Source organism: Opisthocomus hoazin, chromosome 4 (genome assembly GCF_030867145.1).
Source record: "Opisthocomus hoazin isolate bOpiHoa1 chromosome 4, bOpiHoa1.hap1, whole genome shotgun sequence".
Classification (NCBI taxonomy): domain Eukaryota; kingdom Metazoa; phylum Chordata; class Aves; order Opisthocomiformes; family Opisthocomidae; genus Opisthocomus; species Opisthocomus hoazin.
This window is the reverse complement of record NC_134417.1, coordinates 33,860,362-33,882,787: the sequence shown is the minus strand read 5'-3', so window position 1 is coordinate 33,882,787 and position 22,426 is coordinate 33,860,362. Positions and strand designations below refer to the sequence as shown.

The following is a 22,426-nucleotide window of genomic DNA, read 5'->3' as shown; positions in this document are numbered from 1 at the left end:
GAGGTCCCTTCCAACCCCTACTACTCTGTGATACTATTCTGTGATGTGCTTTCATTTGTGTAATATGAATCAGTTCAGCTTAGCTGTGCACTGGCTTTAGGTTGCCAGCAAAGTCCTTTGTGCTGATTTCTCTGGGTGTCTCCACCTGGAGCTGTGCACATGTGTCTGGCAGCAGAAGTTGCTCCACTGTGATGGAGAGAAGTCACACTTCAGTTCTTCACTAGAGAATGCTGTATGAAAGAGAGGTAAGACTTGTTCACTTACCATACAGCTCAAAGGAACACATTGTCTATTTAAAGTATTAAGGTGGGAACCACTGTTCTCAAAGAAGTGGCTAAGACTCTTAAAAAGTCTTTCCGTTTTTAGGGAAAAAGTCAAAGATGACCAAACTCTTGTAAGTTATCAGGAGAAGTTAATTGTCAGTACCACTAATAGTATTTTGAAAATGTGATTCACATTTTAAGTATTGTTTGGCAAGTTTGATGTGGTATCTGATAGACTAGAACAGAGCACCACACAAGTTACCACTTTCACAAGTTTTTCACTTTTCGTTGCTCTTTATTTTTTGTTTTGAAGTATTAGAGAAATAGTAATCTCTAGTATTAAATCTTAGTTTACTGTATTTCTGAATTGAAGCTTTAAACTTCTTATCCATTGTAGATGGGCTCAGTTATACTATGATGAATTCTTAAGCGGGTGTGACATATCTTCATCAGATCCCTGATTTCTGAGGTGGAGAGCCAGCCACCAAAATTGGGGTTTATGAAAGTCTAAGTATGAAGTGCAGACTGTTTATCAGATCTTGATTCATCTGATGCCATTTTTTACTATATTTTGTAAATTTTATACTGAAAAATGTAAAGAATGTCTGTACCATGCTACGATATGCCATTGCTACAGTACGTGGTTACGTGGTATGACCTTGATTTCCATGCTCCGTATCTGAACACTGGAGAGCAAATACAAATATCTTCCCATGAAACACTGAAATGCACAGTTGCTACCATGATCAAGGAAGAGAGCAAGAAGTATTTTTTTTCCAAACTTGGAACGTTTCCTTTTGCTATAGACGGTTTCCTGAGTTATCTGTGTAGAAAGAAAAGCTTTCCTTGTTTGCCTTTTCAGCTTTGTTTTGCAGAGCTGGATGCAAGTTCTTGTTCACCAAAAACAGGAACCACAGGCACCTAGCAGGGAACCTGTCTCAGAAATCCTGTTTCAGCAAAGCTGTATGGAATGACTGTGGATTCCACAAGAGGCTTTCAAAGCTTTACTGGCTTATTTTCATTGGACAGATTCACATGAATAACAAAACCCTAGTTTAATTTCACCAGGTGAGATCTGTAAATGCTTTGATTCATAGGGTTTGCTTTGTCCTTGATCCAGAAACAATTTTCCTGGCTACAGCAGGGTGTTAGTACTCAGGCTACATCCTAAGCGTTAGCACTGTAAGACTTAATCCACCTGTACACTTGTTCCTTCACTGCAAGGTCGTGAGTAAATTATGCGTATCTGAGGACACTCTGTAAATAGAAATACTCAATGACAGAGATAAAATTTTTGGTTCCACAAAGATTTTTATGATACTATTCAGGATTCTTTTGTCTGATCAAGAATATTCATAGCAGTAAGAGGTAGAAAGAGAGATGTGTATCTGATGGTAATAGCAGACCTGGGTTAATATACCAGGTTGTCTAGATACACTGCTGGTATTGTTAATGTTCACCAGGACTCCAACTAGGAAAGCAGGAGAAAACACTGCTTGTTCAGAATCTGGAGTTTGGGAACAGAGCACTGTATTTGGAAGTCAGGACTTCAAGTCAGGTCAGGATAAAAAAATGGACAGAATGTGGGGCACTTCTTCACTTGAGGCTGAAAGTAGAGAGTCAAAACATTTTAGGTGAACTGAGGGGGGAAAGAAAGGGTCATGTGTGCGTGCCTGTGGTGCCTGACCAGAGGTATTGCAACTGAGACCTTTTGTCACAGCTTACTGTACTTCTTATTTTGTAACTACAGCTTAGCATAGGCATGACTGAACATCTGGGATACCCCTTCTCTGCACTGATCACTCCTGTCTTACCTGCTGCACAGATGTGTAAGCAGAGCATTCAGGAAAGAGGGAATAGGTACAAAGCTCTTGATATCAGCAACATTCAGTAAGAACAGAGTTGACCACAGGAAGACGTCGTTTCAGCATTTGTTTCCAATCTCTTTTATAACAGGGAGATGAAGCAGCAGGTATAGCCGACGTGTTTTCACTGAGCTAAAGCTAAGGGGCACGCACTAACTGCATAGAGCAAAATTTTATTATTCGCTTAAGCATAATAAGCTAAACCAGTTAGTTTTCTGTTCTGTTTAATGTATGTTTTATAGTGACTGAGGAAGGTTCTTCTGCTGAAAGGCAGATAACCAGCTATCATCTCACGTATTTAATAAGCCTTTGATTGGTGCAAGGTCCACATTGTGTATATAATAATTTTATTGACTTGTCATCAATCTTGGGTTTTTATCTTAGTAATGCATGCCATTAGCTACTTTAATCTTACATTAATCTTGATATTTGTGTTCATATTGTATTGAAATGTAAATAGTGATGACTGGTGATCTAAGTTTACTTGAGCAGTCGCATGCCTTGCAAAAAAATCTAAAGAAATTGAGACAATGCTTTTATAATACTTGTGCATGTAGTGATTAATACTTTGTAACTGGATATGTTTTGTCTCACTAATGTTGAGCATAAAGCAGAAACTTGTTCTGGTAAGTGAATGGAATAAATCGACTACATGTTTTTGTTTTCATGGCTAATTCTGTAATACTTCGTTATCAAAACTGTTGGCTAAAAAGGAAGTTTTTTGCAAGATCCGCACAAGGTTTATCATATAGCTGGCACTTTGTAAATAGTCAAGCAATGAAAAGATTTATCATTTTTGCAGCAGTGACCATGGTTCTTTCTTCTTTTGTACGTATGGCACCACAGCCTGTTGGATAGAAGGTAAACAGAAGGCCTTAGCAGGTATCCATGAAACAGTCAGAACATCCTGATTTAAAAAAAAATATTAAAAACAGAGCCAGAGATCTTTTACAAGGCTGGTACACAAGTGCAAGTATCCTGACATGGAAGTGAGTTGGTTATATTGTTTCATGATTCCCGCAACAGTGATTTCGTCAGTCCAAACAACAGGTGTCTTAAATGACTGGTGTCAGTCCTCTTTGGAGTTTTAACATGCTTGATACTTGCGCAGCAGTTGCTGTTGTAATCATTTTGCAGCCTTTGCCAGGATGTCTTTTTTCCACATCCTAGCTTTGTCATTCTCCTCTGCTTTAAACATTTTTACAAAAGTACAATCTGTCCCAAAGGTTAGTTCGATCTGACATGCCCCAAATTTCTTTTTATACTCCTTCCCTCTTTGCAGAGTGAGTGTTCTGTACGGTCGTGCAGAGCTGTCCTCCTACAGTTCCTCTCCAATAAAACACCAGATTTCGGTTAATACTGAATAGACTTCTTAGATCTACTCTTGAAGTGCAGTCGCTGAATGACTTTTGAGAAACCATTTTATTTAAGTGAGTGCATTGACCATCTGTTGTAACGTTATTCAGAGGTGCACAATGTGAAGAATTGCACTTGAGGTTGCAGTAGCTCGTCTTTTTCCTGCCCTTCTTGGAGTGTTGTTTCCTTATTGTCTTGCTTGGAGTAGCCCTCCCATTTCTGTTTTTCCAACAGTTCTATTCCCCCAGCAGTGCTCATACTTGTAATTAAAGGTTTTATTTTCTCCTAATTTTTTTCTCTCACAGTTTTGTCTTCTACAGACAGTTTCTCTCTGTACCCGATTTTATTTTTTCCTATTAAATTTCTTTCTTAGCATTGATGCACCCAGTGGTATACAAACAGTTTAGATTGCTCCCATATCAGATCTAGTGACTTTCAGGCTACCTTCTTATTCCCAGTTCAGCTGCTGGTGTCAAAGCTGTATAGGTTCCTTCAACAAATTTCTTGCATACTGTCCCACTCTGTTGGGGTTGATGTAGCTTGAGAGTTAGCATGACTAGGCCGCTTAAGCAAAATAGCATAACTGAACAGGCCGCTGGAAAGGACAGCTAAGAATAACAACTGAGAAACTTCTGATAGTGCACATGATGTGGGTTAGCAAAAACAAGATGTGTTCAAGGACGTGGAGGCGGTCTGTTGCTATTAGCGTTAGTGCATAGTTACCAATCATAAGGGAATGTGGGGCATGTGAACAGCGCGTGATTTATGTCTGTAGCCTATCCGAATAAGCGTGATTGCGTGTACAGATATGAAGAATGTATATAACCACGCAAGCGGAGCAATAAGGTGAATCGACTGTGCATTACATCAATATGTGAGAGTCATTCCTGTCCCTGCATGGATGCTGAAACTCGGCACCACTCAGCTGCTCCAACCCATTGCTCCTGAAGGAAGTGTTTGGAACTAGACTTCATTTTGAAATAGAGACTTGGAAGGTGTCATTACTTGGCTTGGTAGAGTGTCATCCATATAGTATATTTTAACTTACATTTCAAAAGGAAAAACTATTTTAAACTGAAAAAAGACATTCTTCATTTTGAACATGTCAAGTGACAGGTTTCAAGAATTTCAACATGTTTTCCAACATTTGTTTGAGTTGAGATATTAATCAAATCTGGCCCTTTCCTCTGAACAGTCTGTTTCAAGGTGGTGTCAGAAATTTCATGACAAACTGTCTGGAAAGCAAAAGCGAAATACTGTGTAGGAATTTTTCCTTCTTTTCCTCTTTTGTTTAAAATAAAACCTCTAAAACTATCTACCAGCCTGTCCTTACTCTCCTGGAATACTAAGTGCCAGTGCTGGCAGTGCTACTATTTATTTCCTTTCTGGCTTATGCTTTGTGTGCTGAATTTCTGGAGTAAATTTTTGTAACTGAAATATAAACCCTTGAGAAATCAAAGCTTATAATAAACTGAAATAGTGACAGAGCCTGAACTATGGTGCCCAAATTGCCGTGCTTGAAAAGCAGAAAAACAGAATCAAGAGCCTCTAAATTACTCTAAATTACAGTCTACCAATTTTTCTATAGGGCAATCACAAGACTATTTAGGTAGAATAACAGATTACCAGCAATGAGCTGTTTGTAATTAAAATTAAGCATACCAGGATCATGTCATTACAATTTTTATGGTCAAGTAAATGTTATTAAAACAGTTATGTCCTCATTGTTACATTTTCTTAAAACCAGTTTTGCTCTTGATATGAATTGTTTTCTTGAAATCGCTTCCCGTTTTCAGAAGCCTGAAATTAAACACATTCTTAGAAAAAGAATGTGTGTATGCCTCTGCATATTGAATGTAGGTGCATGAACACACATGCACACGTGTGCATGTAGTCACACCTATATATTACTTCAACAGTAAGCCTTCTGGCTTCAAAGCAGTCCATTGCCCAAGTTCTAGGTAATAAATGAGTTGTTTATTACTTACTGTACACATCTGTTTTCAGCAAATTGAAAATGAATTGAAGAATAGGTTGTGAGTAGAGCATTGTATTAGTATATTTATCACAGAGCTGTGACTGCATTGCAGCAGAGCTGGTAATTCATTGGCACATCCTTGCTTTTGATGTCTTTAAAGTCGAGTACAGCACTCATTATACTGCAATTTATAAAAATGTTTTAGGGCTTCTATAACAGAATAAAATACTGATGTGCACTAAGGACACACACAAAGGACGGGGATAAGTCAGTTGAACCTATATGCAGCATATTTTATACATATTTTAGCTGAGCGTATTGTGGTAGATGGCAGAATCATCACAGTAAAGGAGAAAAAGCAGACTGTGTAGATTTTAGCAAGTGATATAAATATACTCCACGATAATCTGGAGGAGAACAGTGTAGTGTAAAAAGAGAAGTAATTTCTGTGTTACTATTTATTATCATTGTTGTTCCTGATGACTGCAATGATAAGAAGGATGGAATTCCACTGTGATAACATCCTGTGCAAATATAAATTAAAATCCCTTTTCTGATCCAAAAATCTTGCAAACTGAAAAGATAGAAATGTCAATAAAGGGGAAATGGTTGCCAGTGAATATGCACATTACGTTCCCCCTAATGAATAATGAACACACGTCGTTAAGGTTTGTGGTTGTATGGGTCAGCTTAGGGAGAGTGTTCCATGTGAAATGAATAAACCATATGTGAATGCCATCTACTTCTGACTGATTCGTGGTTGATGCAAGTCAGATTACAATTCATGACACAGAGAACCCAGACTGTGTGTGCTTGCCAATATTTAGCAAACTAGGAGTCTGTGAGGATGTACAGCAAAAAAAGCATGCTGACCTCAGCTGTTCCTTGATGGTGCAGCGGGATAACTAGAAGTCTTGGTAGGTTTATTTTCACTCTGCTGAGAAAGAAGATTTGGGTTTCTGTCAGAGGCAGGAGAAATTAGCATCCTTGACATATGTGTTCTGCTAGGGATTAAATAATGAAACTGGCATTTATACCAGTTGTCAATAATAAATATCTCAGAAATATTAACTTCCATTTCACGGTTGCTTCATTGGATAGACTATGTGTTTTGCTTTACTGCCAAGATGATGTTTTTGTTTTGAAGGGGAAAAACCTTCACTGTTTAGGCAGAAAGTGTTTTCTACAGCGCTTACAGAGCAGACTCTTCTGGTCATGTGGTTACTGGAACCGTCCACTGGAATTAATAATTTATAATCTAAACATTAATGTAAGATCCACAGTTTCTGGCAGGACTTATCCTAGCTTTACCTCCAAATCAGTGCTTGTAAGATAATTGATCTTCTAGGAAAGCTTCCAGATCATGTCTGTCACCGTGAAGAAAGTGGTCAGATTCCTGATGGTAATGATGGTGAAGACTAAAATAGAAAAAGGTGGTGTTTTAGATGAATCACAAGTCATTCATGCCAGGCAAGTAAAAGATCACTTGCTATTGTGATTCTTTTAGGACTACCACCATTTTGTAGTATTTTTGAAGAACATCATTTAGGCAATCTGCACTTCACAAGATCAGCATCACTTTAGAAGTGCTAAGTCATGCGTTAGCTCAAGTTTCCTTTAAACCACAGTGCCATAATAACAGTTGGACATTGACTTTCAATGTGTTCAACTCAAAACCTACCAGATATGAAATACCGCTCCATCTCATTATGTCATAGCCAGACTAGTAAAATCAGATGCTGAGCCAAAACCATGCTTATATCAATAGCAGTTGATGGCATCTTATAGCTCCATGACCATCAAGGTGATTCATATCCTATAAATTTGCAAGGCATGACGTATTTAATAGGTTGTGCTTTTTGCATATGATGCATCAGGATTTTTATCACCTATTTGAAGATCAGCATGGGATAGCTGTTGTCCGTGATTAAGACACTAGGGACTAAAACAGGTAGTGCAAAAGATAAGGTCTGTTATGGTGTGCACCAAGGAGTGGAGGAGTGTCCTAGCCAAGGGCTGCGACAGCCCATGCCCTGTTTTGATTGATGCAGCAAGGGGCTTTTAATACCAATCATCCATAAGTTGTATAATCATCTTCATTGCTGAGCAATTCTTTACATTACAGGAAGAAACATAAAGACTTCAAATTATCAGTTTCTTTATTCCCCAAATGAGGAATTTAGGAGTGAACTCATTTAAAACAAAGTTCTATAAAATTCTGTATCTGCCTGGTGATTCAGTGCATGATCACGCATGTTTATTAGAGGGGAATATGGTAGTCACTGTTCTGTATTGTATAGGCTGCTCACTGGTCTATGTGCTCTGATAATGATAATCTTCTAAGGAACAACAGAAACGTTCTCCAAACATCTAACATGGATTGTAGTGTGAAGTTGATGTCATAAAATCTTAGGAGCTGTATTTGATTCAAGCTGTAAAATGCGGAAGTAGTAAATAATTAACAAGACACCAAAGAATCAATTTTACTGTTTGTTCTCACGCCCAGCCAGTATGTTCTTCTTTACCTGTTTGAAATAGCAAAAGAGAGATGATTACATGAATACAAAATGAACCCAGTCAATTTTGAACAAGGCAATACTTGAAAAGGTTTAAAGATTTCTTCAGAAACCTAGTGAGTAAACGCCACGAGATTCTTTGGGGGTTTCTCAGTGCTTAACACATCTTCTGTTATTACCAGGAGGATTGAGTTGTGCCGCGTTGGCACAGTTAGGTTAGCAACTAACTGCCGCTTCTTCTTCATGGTTGTCTAGATAATAAATACACCAGATCCAAAAAATGTTGCACAGACTAGCTCTCTTCTGCTCTAGGAATCCCTAACCTGGTTACTAACTATGCAAAACTCTTCACGGGGTAATGAAAAAAGTTAAATAAAACCCCACTGGAGACAGATCATATTTAGTAGCTGGCCTTTCATGACAGTTTATTCTTCCTTTTGTTTTCACCCATTTGACAGACTTTTGATAGTATTTAAGATAGATGCAGATGTTCTTATTTACACCAGCTGGAGATCTGGCCCTGAGTTAGCTGACTAAAATGTTGCGCAGCAGAAATTGCCTGCTTAATCCCGCCCAATTTGTTTATGAAATAGTGGTTTTATCCTCTGCCTCTGTAAGATTCTCACAGCATAGTCCACTTTGCAGCTTGGGGACTGGATGTAGCCCATGGGCCATTTCCACCCAGTTTATCTTGTTGTTCGCCCCGCAGCCGCAGAGGAGATGGAGAACAGCTAAACAAGCGCTGCCCAGTGTGCCCATTTCCTCCTGCCACAGCTCCACACAGATCTGGTCTCCTGTTAACGTGGAGCGATTGCTAGGACAGAAGGGATACCAGGGCTGGGAAGTTCCCGCTTGTCAGCAGCTGCAGTAGATTCACCCTCCCCTGCTTTGCTTCAGCGAAAGCGGGAGCAGTTTGGGTTGGACAGAGCTAGATGTTCAGCCATCAGCCACCAGGTTATGCAGAGCAGGTGCAGGAGGTTTTCTGCAACAAATGCAGAAAAATGAGTTATCCAGCTCCTGCAATTACTAAAGTGGAACCAGCATGATTTCATTTTAAGGAGCTAATTTGTGAAATGCTCTGAAGATTAAAAGCAGTAGAAAAGAAAGGAATAATAAGTCTCTACATTATCATATACAAAAGAAAAACTGCACAAGTCCGAGAGGGTTGCTTAATCCAAATGAGTTAACTGTGACATTTTTCTTTATGCCTTAGTCCTGCATTAATTGTTGTAATGCGAACAGCTTAGACTAGCACCTTGTTGGTCTGAAGATAACACTGAAAAACTGTTTGGCAGCCTTTTCTAGGAATATGCCCTAAAGGAACTTTGCTTAACCAAATGTCACTGCATATTTTAATACTGATTTGCTCTTTGTAAATCACAGTCTTTAAAAGTGCCAAGCATTTGTTTCGATTTCATGACAGAACAAGTTTGATAATGTCCACCAAAGAAACATAAAGGCCTTATATTACAGTGAGCGTAGGTTAGTAGTAACTGTAGCAAGGCTAGGTCCTCCTTGGTTCAGAAAGGATTGTTTAGTTCTGCCATTGTTAATTATATGCGTATGTGTACCATTAGCTTAGAAGTCAGCAGCAAAGGAGACTAGTTTGGGATTTATTGTGAATCTAAATTAATTTTACAGTCCCTCCCATCTGCCCATTGTGTTGCCTTGAGTATGAGACCAAATCCTGTTGCTGAACATCTCAAAGTCACTTTAAACACTTTTTGCATTGTAAGAAATAAGAAAGAATCTTAAAGGTCAGATGAGCTGTTTTTACTTTTATTTAGGACACTGAAAATCAGAGACTCTCTATGGAATGGGTAATTTTACTCTGATGTTGGTACAGTAGGACTCTGCAATAGAAATGTGTCCTTAATTGGACTATCTGATTGTTCCGCACTACTTTTACCGTGATGAGCGGAATGCATTCTGTTGCTCATTAAAGAGCTATATGACTGCAAACAGATGCATATGTTCCGAGTATGTTTGTGGTTTTGTTACTAGTTTACAGAAGATCTTTTAAATAAGCTACACATATTCAGTGATTCAGACTACCAGCTGAAGGTGTTGTTTATTGCTCTTACAAATTATTTTCCTTGTATGTTCTTTTATAGTCCTAATCTGTCATGGTCTTCTTGAGCAGTCAAGTAACCCTGTACAGTAAAAAAGGTTAAACACGTATCTACCTAAACAAGGTAGATAGTGACAGAACATTGTACTCAACAAGGACAGCAGTATGCATTTTGAATGATCTTTGCAAGAAGTGGTGATAAAGGGTATGGATTTTAAATAGATATTTGGAGGCAATAAAGAGGGGAAGTGATGGAAAAATATTGTAAGGCCATTCAAAGCAAACTGATGATGGTTAGTTCTGAGGCAGAGAAATGGACAAAAAAGCAGAACAATTTGGGAGAGAAATGAGAGGTGAGGTGTGAGCAGGAGCAAGATTAGATACAGATTTGATGACGAGAAGGAAAAGATTGAATTTCATGTTGAGACTAATTCAACCCAGGTTATTTTCCGTTGCGAAAAGCCTTTAACATTTTGTCCTGCTCTACAGAAACTCTCATGCTATCATTATCACTGTAGCATTTGAGTTCTTTTCAGTTACGGTAGTGGGTGATACGTGTCAAATGTCTCTTGTGTGTAGTTCATTCCTTTCTTTTGTCCTCTCAGGTGGACGAGTAATTGCACAGGTGAATGTTTTGTTGTGGTCGTGTTACTAGGCTTGGTTGTTTCTAATTTATATATACAAAGAGTTAGTTTGTATTTAGGTTAGATCTACACACAAGCTTTATTTTGCACTTACGCTAGAGATGGGAAGTGTGAAGGGGAAGCAGGAAAGGAAAGGAAAAAGCTGGGGGAAAAGAGCAAGTTCCGAGTTATACAGCAGAGAATAGTGAGATTTGTGATGGCTTTTTGGTCCTGAGGGACTTTATTTAACAGTCTGTGTGTGGCTATCTGGACATTTGGCTTCCTGCACAAAAGAACTTTTTATCTTCCTGCTCAAATGAACTCTAAACCTAAGAGTTGGAGTCAATTACTACACACGTTGGGCACAGTTTGCTTGGGGAAGCTAGTTAATGTAGGGAATATCCGTGCCCTGAGGGATATAGTCCTCTAAAAAGACTGATGTAGTGACCAAAACCTGTTCACTTACAAAGGTTAAATAGCACAGTCACAACACTAAGAAAATATAGTCACATAATTAAGAGGTTGAAAGAAATATCGGATATGAAAATATCTAGGTTAGAAGGGAGTCTGGAGAGGTCTCTCAGGCCATTCTCCTGCCTTTGGGCAGAACCAAACAAACAGCTCCTTCCTGATGTATGTTATTTTGAGTTGTTCTTAAAATACCTTTTACCACTAATGAACCTCACTGCTTCTTTGCCCATTCACTGTGGACATTTATAACAGTTTGTAACCTTCTTGTTTCTAACAACTTTTGTAGTTGAAAATCAACCATTGCTCACTTCTGCCGAACATGGTGTGAGGATTTCTGCATGGGTCTTTCATATCACTCTCCTGCTTGGACCCACATTGTGAGATCCGTTTTTCTTCTTTCTTGTTTTTCTTGTTGGCAATAGTATGATGGGCTGAGTCAGGATCACTGTACACTGTGTGGAATTCCCCAGATCCCATTTTGCAGAATTGCTGTCTGGAAAGACTCTTCCCCCATGCCCTGGTCATTCCTACCTCAGCGTCAGACGTCTTGCATGCTCTGGTTGTATTAAAGGTGTTGTATTTCAATCTAGTTTCTCAAAATATTTTGTTTATACTTCAGTCCTCAAAGAGCAGCCTCTCCCAGTTGCCTGCCTGCCTGCGGATGACACACTCCCATCAGTCCCAGTTCGTTTGGCACAGGCAGTTCCCTTTGTGTTTCTGGCAGAGGCAGGGGGGCTTAGGCCAGATACCTCCTTCTGCTCCTGGTTGCCAGAGTTCCTTGGGACTCACAGACCGTTCCCTGTGACCTGACATCTGTGTATTCACTCATGTGATGGGGGGAGGACCCTTAGTGAAGATGGCAGGTGGAAATAGCCTGCTTGACAATAAAATAGTACGTCTGAACCACAGTGCAGTTCTTAGTTGCTCCAAATGCATTTGGGGAGATCAGTGTTTGCTGCAGACTGTGTGAGCGTCCTGTTCCCAGTTTTCTCTCTTGGAAATTCCAGGGTTAGGGAGAAGCTTAGTGGTTTACTAGATGTTTGTGTGTAGCACCTCTGAGGAAATGTTAAAGCTTCAGGCAGTGTTAAACCTTCAGCACGTGGGTAGACCATTTATATTCTATATGCAAAGTGTATCTGGGCAGACAGTGAGGAAAAAAGTGTAACATACAGTTTTCCCTCATCCTGCTGAAAGATAGATTTGCATTCTGCAGTTTTAAAACATAGACAGTTGATTAAAACAGATTTGTTACAAATAACTTTAACCAGAATTAACTACAGGTGAATTGTAAGCGAAGTCCAGTTTTGCAAATGGTGGCTTGGAGAAATACTATATTATAGTATATGTATTATATATATATTATATATACACCTCCTTTTAATAAGGAGGCCGTTGTTGAACATCAGCAGGAAAGGAATGGAATGGCTTGAGTTTTACTTAGGAATGGAAATTTGATCTATTTGTTTGGTCTCTGTAATGGGTGACTGGAAAAAAGAGATATTCTAGAGGATACAGTTACAGTATTTAAGATAAAAGGAGGTGAGAATTGTGAGTTGACTCCTACCACAGCTGAAAGCAACGCAACAGTATCTATACCAGTTACTATTGAGGAATATTGATCAGATTAAATACCGCTAATGTCCGCAAATAGCAAAGAAATAGCAGTTACTTAGAATGATAAGAAAGTAAGCAGGCATCAAGAATACACCAAAATGAGTTAATGATTGGGAAGACAGCCCTGTTTCGTAATACTAATATGTCATCCCTGTTTCATAATGCTAATATGTCATATTTTAGCCTTTAAAAAAAAAAAAGAGAGAGATCCAGATCATTAGACACCCATTAATCTGCCATTAGTAGTCTTACTAAGCTTTTGAAGAAATGAAGAAAAGAGTAGTTAAGTATCTGGAAGTAAATGGAAGGTAGAATAAAATGCAGCAGATGTTTATCGACGGTTGTTCAGGATTAACCTGATCTCCTGCTCTGACAAAGCACAGTAGTTTATTCTCAGACAGGAGAAATGCGATAGATCTAGTTTGTCAGATGTCAATAAAACATTTGATGTACTGTAATGATGGAAATGGCTAGCTAAACCAGGGAAGACATGGTCTGAGAGATGAATTGTGAAGTGAGTTATGAAATTGCAAATGGAATTGCCTCAAAGCTTATACTGATGGGTTAACAGGTGGCTGAGATCCATGCCAGAGCTGATCCTCTTTAATGTTTCAACCTTGGTTCAAAATTAGGAATATCTTCAGGAAATGTGCTGATGATACCGATTCAGCCTAGAAAAATAAGCAGAAAGATTTGGATGACACCATGGAAGTCAATAGTACAGAGTAATGCTGTTGACAACAATAACAAGGATTGGATGACACCATGGAATTTAATAGTACAGAGTAATGCTGTTAACAATAACAAGGATTTCTGTATAAAGATGGAGCTCGCTGGCTGGAAGTGATTGTAGAGAGTAAGAATCGGAAAATACTGATGGTATTTAATATATTGAGCAATCTCAGGGTGACTTTGAGTGACTATGCAGAGGTAGTTAGGAAAATGCTATATAACAAGCAAAATAATTTCAGTAGAGAAATACAGAAATGTTGGTCAACTCTGAAATCTCAAAACATTAGTTAGACCTCCTCCAGAACACTCATTAGATCACAAGTGCAAGTGGGAGTAGAGCTACGAGGAAGAACAATAGATAATCTGTTTTCCAACATGAGACTTGTTTTCATAAAAATACAGACTGAGAAAAGTTATGATTGCTCTCTACAAATTCATCAGATATAAATGCCAAAGAAGAATGAAAGTTGTGTGAGACACAAGTCAATGTTACCAAATAAAATACCAAACAAAACAGCATTTGTAAACTCTTTACAGATACATTTTGTGGTGGAAATTGAAAGTGTATCACACTTGGGTGGGTGAAGTTCTACACCTGCCTTTCAGATGGAGCCATAGAGCAACAAAGTTCTCAAAATGAAGTCGGCAAGATTTTGTAAGCAGCAGTGCTTAAAATATAGGTGTCCGCAATGGGAAGGGACACAGTTCAGTGACAGGAACTTACTTCCAGGTCTCTGTTTGTGGCAGCTTCTAACTTCAGAGCCCGGTTCAGGATGGAAGTGGGGTTTTGAAGTCTTTTTTTTTTTTTTTTAATGTAATGCAGCCTTATTCCTAAAAGGAGACTAAAGAATGGAATTGCCTAGAAACATAGTCTTTTAATACAAGGGAACTGCAAATAGCGTATGCGTTGGTTTTGAGTGTGTACATTTTGTGTATATACTAAATGATAAGCATAAAGTAGATAAACTATATGATTGTGTATGCTTAAGTAATTTTAATAATACAAATTTCTTTAGCAAGATGTATAAAGAAATATGTAGGCAAGGTGCCTTCTCTCTTAACAGTATTCGTATCTTACTGTAATGCTATGGCAAGGAAAGTATTTGAAAGATACATTTAGAAATATGTTCCTCTTGATACCTGTACCGAAATCAAAAGAAGTTTTTTCTGTAATTTCTGCACCCTGGTTACCTAAAATTTCCTGTAAGCTCTGTTCTAACGGGTAAGGTTTGTCCAAAAAGTGGACAGATGAGCAGCAAATAATGTTACAGAAGTTTGCTAATGGATTTAATAGAAAATAAATCTTATAGTTCTATCTGATAAATAAACAAACAGAAAGTTGAGGGTGGAGGGGGGAATGATGGAAATGATCCTGTAGTCTGATTGAAACTCCAGTTAGCACTAATATTAAGATATTGTTTACTCCCTATTTCTAACTACATAATTTTTAGAGCAGGGAGAAGCAGATGAGTAAAAAAGATATTTTGCAGATGCAGACTAGCCCAGTCCAACCATCGTACTATAAGTATAAAATGAACATTAAGGAGTTTGCTGAATATCTCTGGTTTTATGACCTAATATCCTCCATTAAATGATACAGATAAATATCTGTTTTTCATATTTCCCTAGATGAAGTCACTTGCCTCAGTTATATTGTCAATAATGCAGTACCTTTACTAGTTATGCTACAATAAAAGTAAGTTATACCGCACTAAAATGTGAAACTAGTTGCTAGCATTACATGTGAGACTTCATATAAATAGCTGGTGAAATTCACATAGAAAAATGTTTAGTTTGGTAATTGGAAAAATACTTTTGAAGTAAATTATGTTCAAATGTAAAAGAACAAGAAAAAAAACATCAAAAGCAGTTATTTTGAAAGGCTGGAAAAAACCAAATTCATATTTACGAACTTTTGTAGATATTTATATCCTTAAATAAAAGATACTTTCATGAGATTATTGTTGAAATGTCACTGCTCTCTGCTTTCCCTACCCTTGTACCCAGCAGCTATGGATTCATACAAACTGTTAATCATTTGGATGCTTAGAAATGTGCACAACAGAAAGTCATCACCTATTAGCTGAACAGCAGCTATCAGCTCTGTCTGTTCATTCAGCCTGCCACACTTACCAAACTCCATGAATTCGCTGAAACCATGTTGAAAATTCATGATTTATTGAACTGCGATAATTACCTCAGGTAGTTTCACTGTCCTTTACTGCAAAAACATAATTTTTAAATTCTTCGTTTCTTACTTTAGAAGAGCGTTTCTTTAAGCACTATTTAACCAAGCCAGTATTTGTTGTTCTTTTTGAAAAAAAAAAAAAATTGGATAGCTTTGAATACTACAGGCTGATACAGGATGTGAGACATCTCTGTTGTGTGTATTCCGAGGTACTTGTGCTAGCATGTAGAAAACCAAAAATCGTTCATAAATGTGAGTACACAACGTTGAAGTCTCCAGTGCATATCGTGATGTTGCTTTTTCTTGGTGGTTGAGTCATGTGTGCCAATGCTGTTAACTGGAACGTGATAAGATAGGAGACCATAAGCTTACAGGGGTTCACCCAGATACTTTCAGTTTCAATAAATTGCTACATAGGAAAACTGTCCTTGGATGTTCTTTAGTAGTGTTGTTAATTATCACAGGAATATGATGAACTTCAGATTTATGTTAGAGATAAGGATACTTAATTTGTAATGCATTTATGAAAATATTTTATTTGTCTAATAGGAGGTCTCCTAATTTTCATTTTTAATGCCATAATAAAAAAGTGTAGTTCATAAGTTAGATACGGCCAGTTCAACATGAAAGAAAAGCTGCTTTAGTTCTCGATCAAAAATGCAGAGCCTGTACTGAGTCTGACTGTAACAAATTTAATAAGAAAAAAAAAATGCTTTGAAAAGATATTTCAAAGCCCTGCCAAAGAAAAGAAATTTAATAGTTTTAAAGGTGAAAGTACATGGTAATTCCCATTTTTAACTATCTTTGATAGAAAAGAAACTGGCCAAACTCAAATCTTTGAAATCACATTTAGGTAATATTTCAAACAATAAATATATGTTCTTCTAAAACTTTGGTTTTTGCTGTTCCACTTTTTCTTTTGCATTCCTTCCAGCGTAGCTGGAGAAGAAAAGCAGATGGATGGGAGAAGGGTGAACAACACTTGCCACAAATCCTTGGGAAGAAAAAACTTTGACAGCTTTCATGCTGAAGCCTAGTGTTTGTTCTAATAACGCAGCACTAGTAATTTCCATCCTAGCCAGCAGGCACTCTGTCTCTGCTTTATCCCACGGCTGGCAGCAGAAGGATGAACAGCATCGTGCTGGCGTTCTGTCTGTACCTCGTGGTCACTCGTGGGACGGGAGTCCTGGGGGCGCGGCACCACCTGCACAGCAGCAGCAGGAGGTGCGACTCGCCGTGTTCGTTTTGTTTTGACAGCTCAGTACCGACCATACGTAGCCTAGAACCCTGGTTTATGATGGGTGAATGTATTCCACCTTTACTGTGCTTTTTTGCTGTTTGTAGAAGGGCTATGGCAGAGCCTCGATGAATCATCTTTTGTGCAGTTGTGTGCTCAGGTATAAATTCTGTTACTCTGCCTAAAATAACAAGGATTAATTGCCAGGCAAGGACATGATACACTGCTTGGGCAGCTCACAGTTTAGCTATGTGTAAATCTTCATGCTTATTTAGGTTTTTCTTTCTGTCTTTGCATCTCGTCCTGACAGGTGTGTGCCCAATCACTGTGAACACGGTGGCAAATGCACCCAGACGTGGGACAGCTTCAAGTGCACTTGTGACGGAACTGGCTACAGCGGCGCCACTTGTCATAACTGTAAGCCACCCTGCAGGTTTGAAATGGCAATGCAGTAGGGAAGACGCTGCTGTCTTTTGGTTGAGATAAAAAGTCAAACTCTTCCTCTCTGGTTATTAAAAATCCTAAAACGTGTTTTGAAAGGAGGTGTTGGTATTTAAATGCAGATAGTACTTGTTCAGTACCATTTCCCTTAAATATAAGATTATTTTACAAGACAAATGGTATTATACGCTACAGGAAATAGATACTTCTTTTCTCCATGTATGTTTGTGTGGTGGGCAGAACAAGGCATTTCTCAAACAGATTGGAGTCAAGACTACGTTAGTGGGGATTGTAACATTTTAAAGAGTATGAGTTTGCCGAACTTAAAGGAAAAAGATAATTCTGTGTTACTGAAGGTTTTTTTTCCAGTGAATTGATTTTGCTTTGGTCAGGGAATTCAACACTTTGCTGAGCTTTTGACCTGAAATAAAGCAAGGCTTTTGCAGCCCTGCATGAATTTCAGATCTCAGTTTTAGGTTCCTTTGAAGTAGAAATTCAAAGACAGACTCAAAGGATGAACTCCTTGAAGTGAAACAGAGAAAAATGTTTGCGTGAAGTCCTTGTGAATCAAAATGCCTTTGTTTCACGCAGGTCTGGTGATAATATATTTATAGTATGATAGTGAGAACAACGGTTAGTCTGGAGAGACAGAGAAATATGTATCTGGGGCTGTAGAAACTATAAACTGAAAATAAACAGCTACGGAAGGAAAAATTTTAAATAAATCTGAAATAACAACTTTAATTCCTGTTATCTCTCCAGTTGTGTAAATCAATTACACACATTGGCCATTTTAAGATCATGAAGTAATTTGCTTTTCAGAATAGGGCATTGTTACAGGAAGGTTCTTCATCTTTCAAAGATGCACCAAATCTCCAAGCTCTATTTCCACTGTCTTCTTGTTTGTCAGAGGTTTGAGCTGCCATTCACAGAAAAAGGTGTCTCTACTCCACAGCAGTTTATTTCATCCAGCTACAACTGGGTCCCTGGAGCTCAATGGTAACTTAACCAAAAATCCTGGAAAGTTGTATCTCTCATTGCATGGTAAATACAATAGAAATCTTCCAGATTTCTTTTGGCGAACAGATACTCAGTGCCCAAGGGAATGCTGTGGCCTGGCAAATGCCAGACTAGAGCATAGATTTTATCATTAGACAAGACTAAAACATAAATGAAAGTAGTTACTTAAAAATAACGACATACAGTGATGCAGCAGTTACAATATGATTTTAAAATGAATTATTCGTGTTATGATGAGCAGTATCATCCTTACTAACTTTATTGTATCAGCTATATTTTAATCCCTGACTAATTAACCTTAAAAGCCTACCATAGGTTGACATGCCTGTTCTTAGACCAACATTTTTCCAGAGTCTGTTGGTAAATAGTTCCTGGAACCTTTGAGAACAGGAGCTCATTTTCCTTATTACTGCCCATCTTCGTCATGACCTTCAAGTGACATCGCTCTGCTGTACTTTGCATGAGTTATACGTCTGGATTTAGGCTCTAATGTGCTTCCTGCTGTTTACAGTGTCTTTAAAACAGAGTGGCATAAATTTGCAAATTGTGTATCAGGATAGGTAATGATCATTCAAGCTTCTTTGTCTCAGATTTTTAATACATAGCTCAACACATGCTTACTCTAGAATCTGCACGTGAGAGAAGCACAATAAAGGACTTGCAGTGTTTACCATGACTATGATGTACCTATCTACCATCTCCTGCATAAACTTTGTTAAATATGGGAAAAAGCCAGGAGAACCTAGTTTGATCATATTTGCCTTCTCCTAATGATTGCCAGTAGCAAAAATGTCAAATTTGCACTTAAAAGATTAATCTTGATTGTATCTGGTTTTACTTATATGAGACACAAGTTCTATTCTTCTTAAATTTTACCTTCAAACACACGCTATCTTTACTTTTACAGGTGTACAGCCCCTGTTCCTTCAAGAATATTATAAATCTTCATCTATTCCATAGGAGGGACTAACAGCCAGCGCACAATCTGTTGCCTGTTAGTTCTGTAAAAGCGGTAGGACAAATACAGCCTTACACACTGTTATAACTAGAAGAGGCAATAATTGCATCAGAATTGCAGAGATTGCAGCTCTGTTGAGAAAGAACATAGACAACTTTTACATTTTTAGATTGGCAGCTGTTCTGTAAGTTTTTCCAAAATGAGTATTTGAAACACTGTAGCGATTCTTAGTTTCAGTGTAGCAGGCCTTTACCTCTGAATTCTCAAGCTTTGTCTCCTCATACCTTGTTGTTAATAAATGTTACCCTATAGTTTGGAACATGATTCAAAGTTAATGAGGAAGAAAGCACTAATCTGCTCTTTAAATTATAAATACATTAAGTGTCACTGGATATCTAATGAGCATTGATATTTTTTCCCAGGAATATTGACCTTCTACCTAAAATAAAATACTGTTTTAATAAGGAATTGAATAGTATCTAGAAACACACTTTGAGTAAGAAACATGTGTTACACACATTGTAGAAGCTGTGATAATTTGGATTCCTGATTGTTGCCAAACTCAATAATCAGAAACCCTAATTTAATCTGCATAGACTGTGATCTTCACCAAGACTTCCATCAATTAGTTTGTAGTAATTGGTTTTCCTGTATTTCCATAAATGAGGGAACACCTGAAACACTGGGCTTTCTCCATGCAGGGTCTAGATAGAAAGGATGGCATGCCAGTGATGTCTTCCGGTCAGCAATTTGGGAAATAGTTCCACAGGGAGAAAACACATACACAATTTGGCAAGCATATGCTCTGAACTTTACTTTAGGAAAAAAAGAAAAGAAACTGTACATATGTGTAGTCATCCTGAACAAGCAAAGCATGGTTTTCCACTTCACTGGAGACTGGTGGAGTTCTGAGAACAACATGCTGATTCTTTGTGATCTCCGACAGATTTGTTAGAAAAGGCAACGGCCTTGCAGTTTCACAAGCATATTAATGCATTCTTTGATCAGAAAAACAAGTTCTCTGAACAAGTCACAGACTGACACTTTTTCCTTTCTTACAGTTTAATAGAGGGAAGGGGAAGGTGTGAATAAAGAATAGAAAAACACTTTCACAAGAAATGTGTCTGCTGCGATGACAAAGAAGCGATATTGCAGGCTGTCTTACTTGTTCAGCCTAGTCTGAGTGAAATAAGCCAGACTGTCCGCTATGAGTTGGGTTGTTGAGGTTCTCAGGAATCAAGTGGTATAACTACAGACACCTATATGCACTTATTATTCTCAAGAGAATGTACAGGCACCCAGAGTGCCTCCAGGCAACAGCAGTTCATCTTCAGTAGGTCATCGGAATGTGAAGTGTCCTTGCTGACAAAACCCAGGAAAAACCCCTCTGAAGTTTCTACTGTCTGACAAGATGAAAGTGGTGTGTATCATCCTGGGTGCTGTTGAAAGGCATTTAAAGGACAATGCAGCCATCAGGCATAATCAACACGGGTCACATGGGTCACAAAGGGAAAGTCTTATCTACCTAATAGCCTTCTACAATAAGGTCACCCACCTGGCGGATAAAGGCAGTGGATGTAGTTTTTCTAGATTTTAGTAAGGCTTTTGATACTGTCTTTCACAGTATCCTGCTGGACAATTTGTCCAGCTGTGAGTTGAGCAGGTGGACAGTGCGCTGGGTGAAGAACTGACTGAACAGCAGTGTGCCCTCACAGCAAAGAGGGGAAACTGCATCCTCCAGTGCATTAAACAGAGCACAACCAGCCAGTCAAAAGACATTATTATCCCGCTGGATTTCGCACTGCTGCAGCCTCACCTTCAGTATCGTGTGCAGTTCTGGGCCCCACAACTTAAAAGGGATGTTAAGGTCCTTGAATGCATCCTGAGGAGGGCCCCAAAGCTGGGGCAGGGTCTGTCAGGCGTGTCCTCTGAGGAGCGGCTGAGGGCTCTGGGTCTGCCTGGTTTGGAGAGCAGGAGGCTGCGGGGCGACCTCACTGCTCTCTGCAGCCTCCTGAGGAGGGGATGTGGAGAGGGAGGTGCTGAGCTCTGCTCCCTGGTACCCACAATACCTGTCCTGTCTTATTCCAAAAATAGGGTAACAAACAGCGAGTAATTCCACCCTGTAACTTCCAGTGCAGCTGAATTGACCTTGCTATACCTAGCAAAAGGTCTGTTTAAGGAAATTTAACATATTAAAGTGTTTTTCCTCAGTGTGTCACACTCTTTGATGATTAATTCTCTAGTGAATGTGCAGGAGTAATGATTTGATGGTCAGTATTACCAGCTGCAGACTAGAGTTTTCTCATCTGTGCTCAGAAAGAGACTTGGGTTTTTGTCATTAAGGATTTGATGTTGATAGAAACTTGTTTTGTTTTTCAATTACAAAATACAGCGTTCAACATGAAAACCAGAATAGATTTTACAGGACCTGTATGTAAAACCTAACCCTATGTTGATATCTATCTCTGCCGTAAGAAAGAAGAATCAGACAAAAAAGAATCCAAGAGCATAAAATTGGAAAGAAGTATTTTTCCTAGTACATTTTTAAGGTAATGTTCCTATCCTGTTCCTTAAGAACTCTCCTTAAAATTGGAAGAGTAAATTTAATTTAAAAAAAAAAGGAAAAGAGGAAAAAAAGATAAGGTGTGTCTTCCCAAGGAAAGGTACTGAAATGAAACTTGAACTGTCCTTCAAGAAGAGCTGAAGTTTCTCAGGAAAAGCAAGAGGGTTCCTAGCCTTTGGGGTAATAAAATGCCGAATGATCTCTTTACATCCAAGAGACCTAGAGAATGTTTGCTAGCTTGTTGAAGAAGGAGTGTGTAAAAGAAAGGTGTTTATGCTGGTTGGACTTTCCTCATGTTAATTTTTACTCAGACTCTCCAAAAAACCCTACATTGATTAGTTTTCTTTCACATCCTTTGCTGCCAAGGAACCCATTAAAGTTTGGATGCGTATTACCGTGGATGTCTTCTTTAGTAGACCCTTTGTTTAGTCTTTTCCTGTTAGATGAAGGAACCAAACACAGTTTATAAATTTTTTTCTGGTGCGGTGATGACAAAAATTGTAGTGTGCCATTTGATGTTTTGGCCCTCA

At 38.5% G+C, this 22,426-nt stretch overlaps 1 protein-coding gene across 1 annotated transcript in view; it reads left to right on the top strand.

The window, feature by feature from the left end:
* The window catches only part of CNTNAP2 (contactin associated protein 2), a 1,116,355-nt gene that overhangs the window by 710,126 nt on the left and 383,803 nt on the right, over nucleotides 1-22,426 (top strand). Inside the window, exon 11 of the mRNA XM_075418555.1 lies at nucleotides 17,225-17,331. Within this exon, the coding sequence (XP_075274670.1) occupies nucleotides 17,225-17,331 (107 nt within the window). The remainder of the gene's footprint in view (nucleotides 1-17,224; nucleotides 17,332-22,426) is intronic.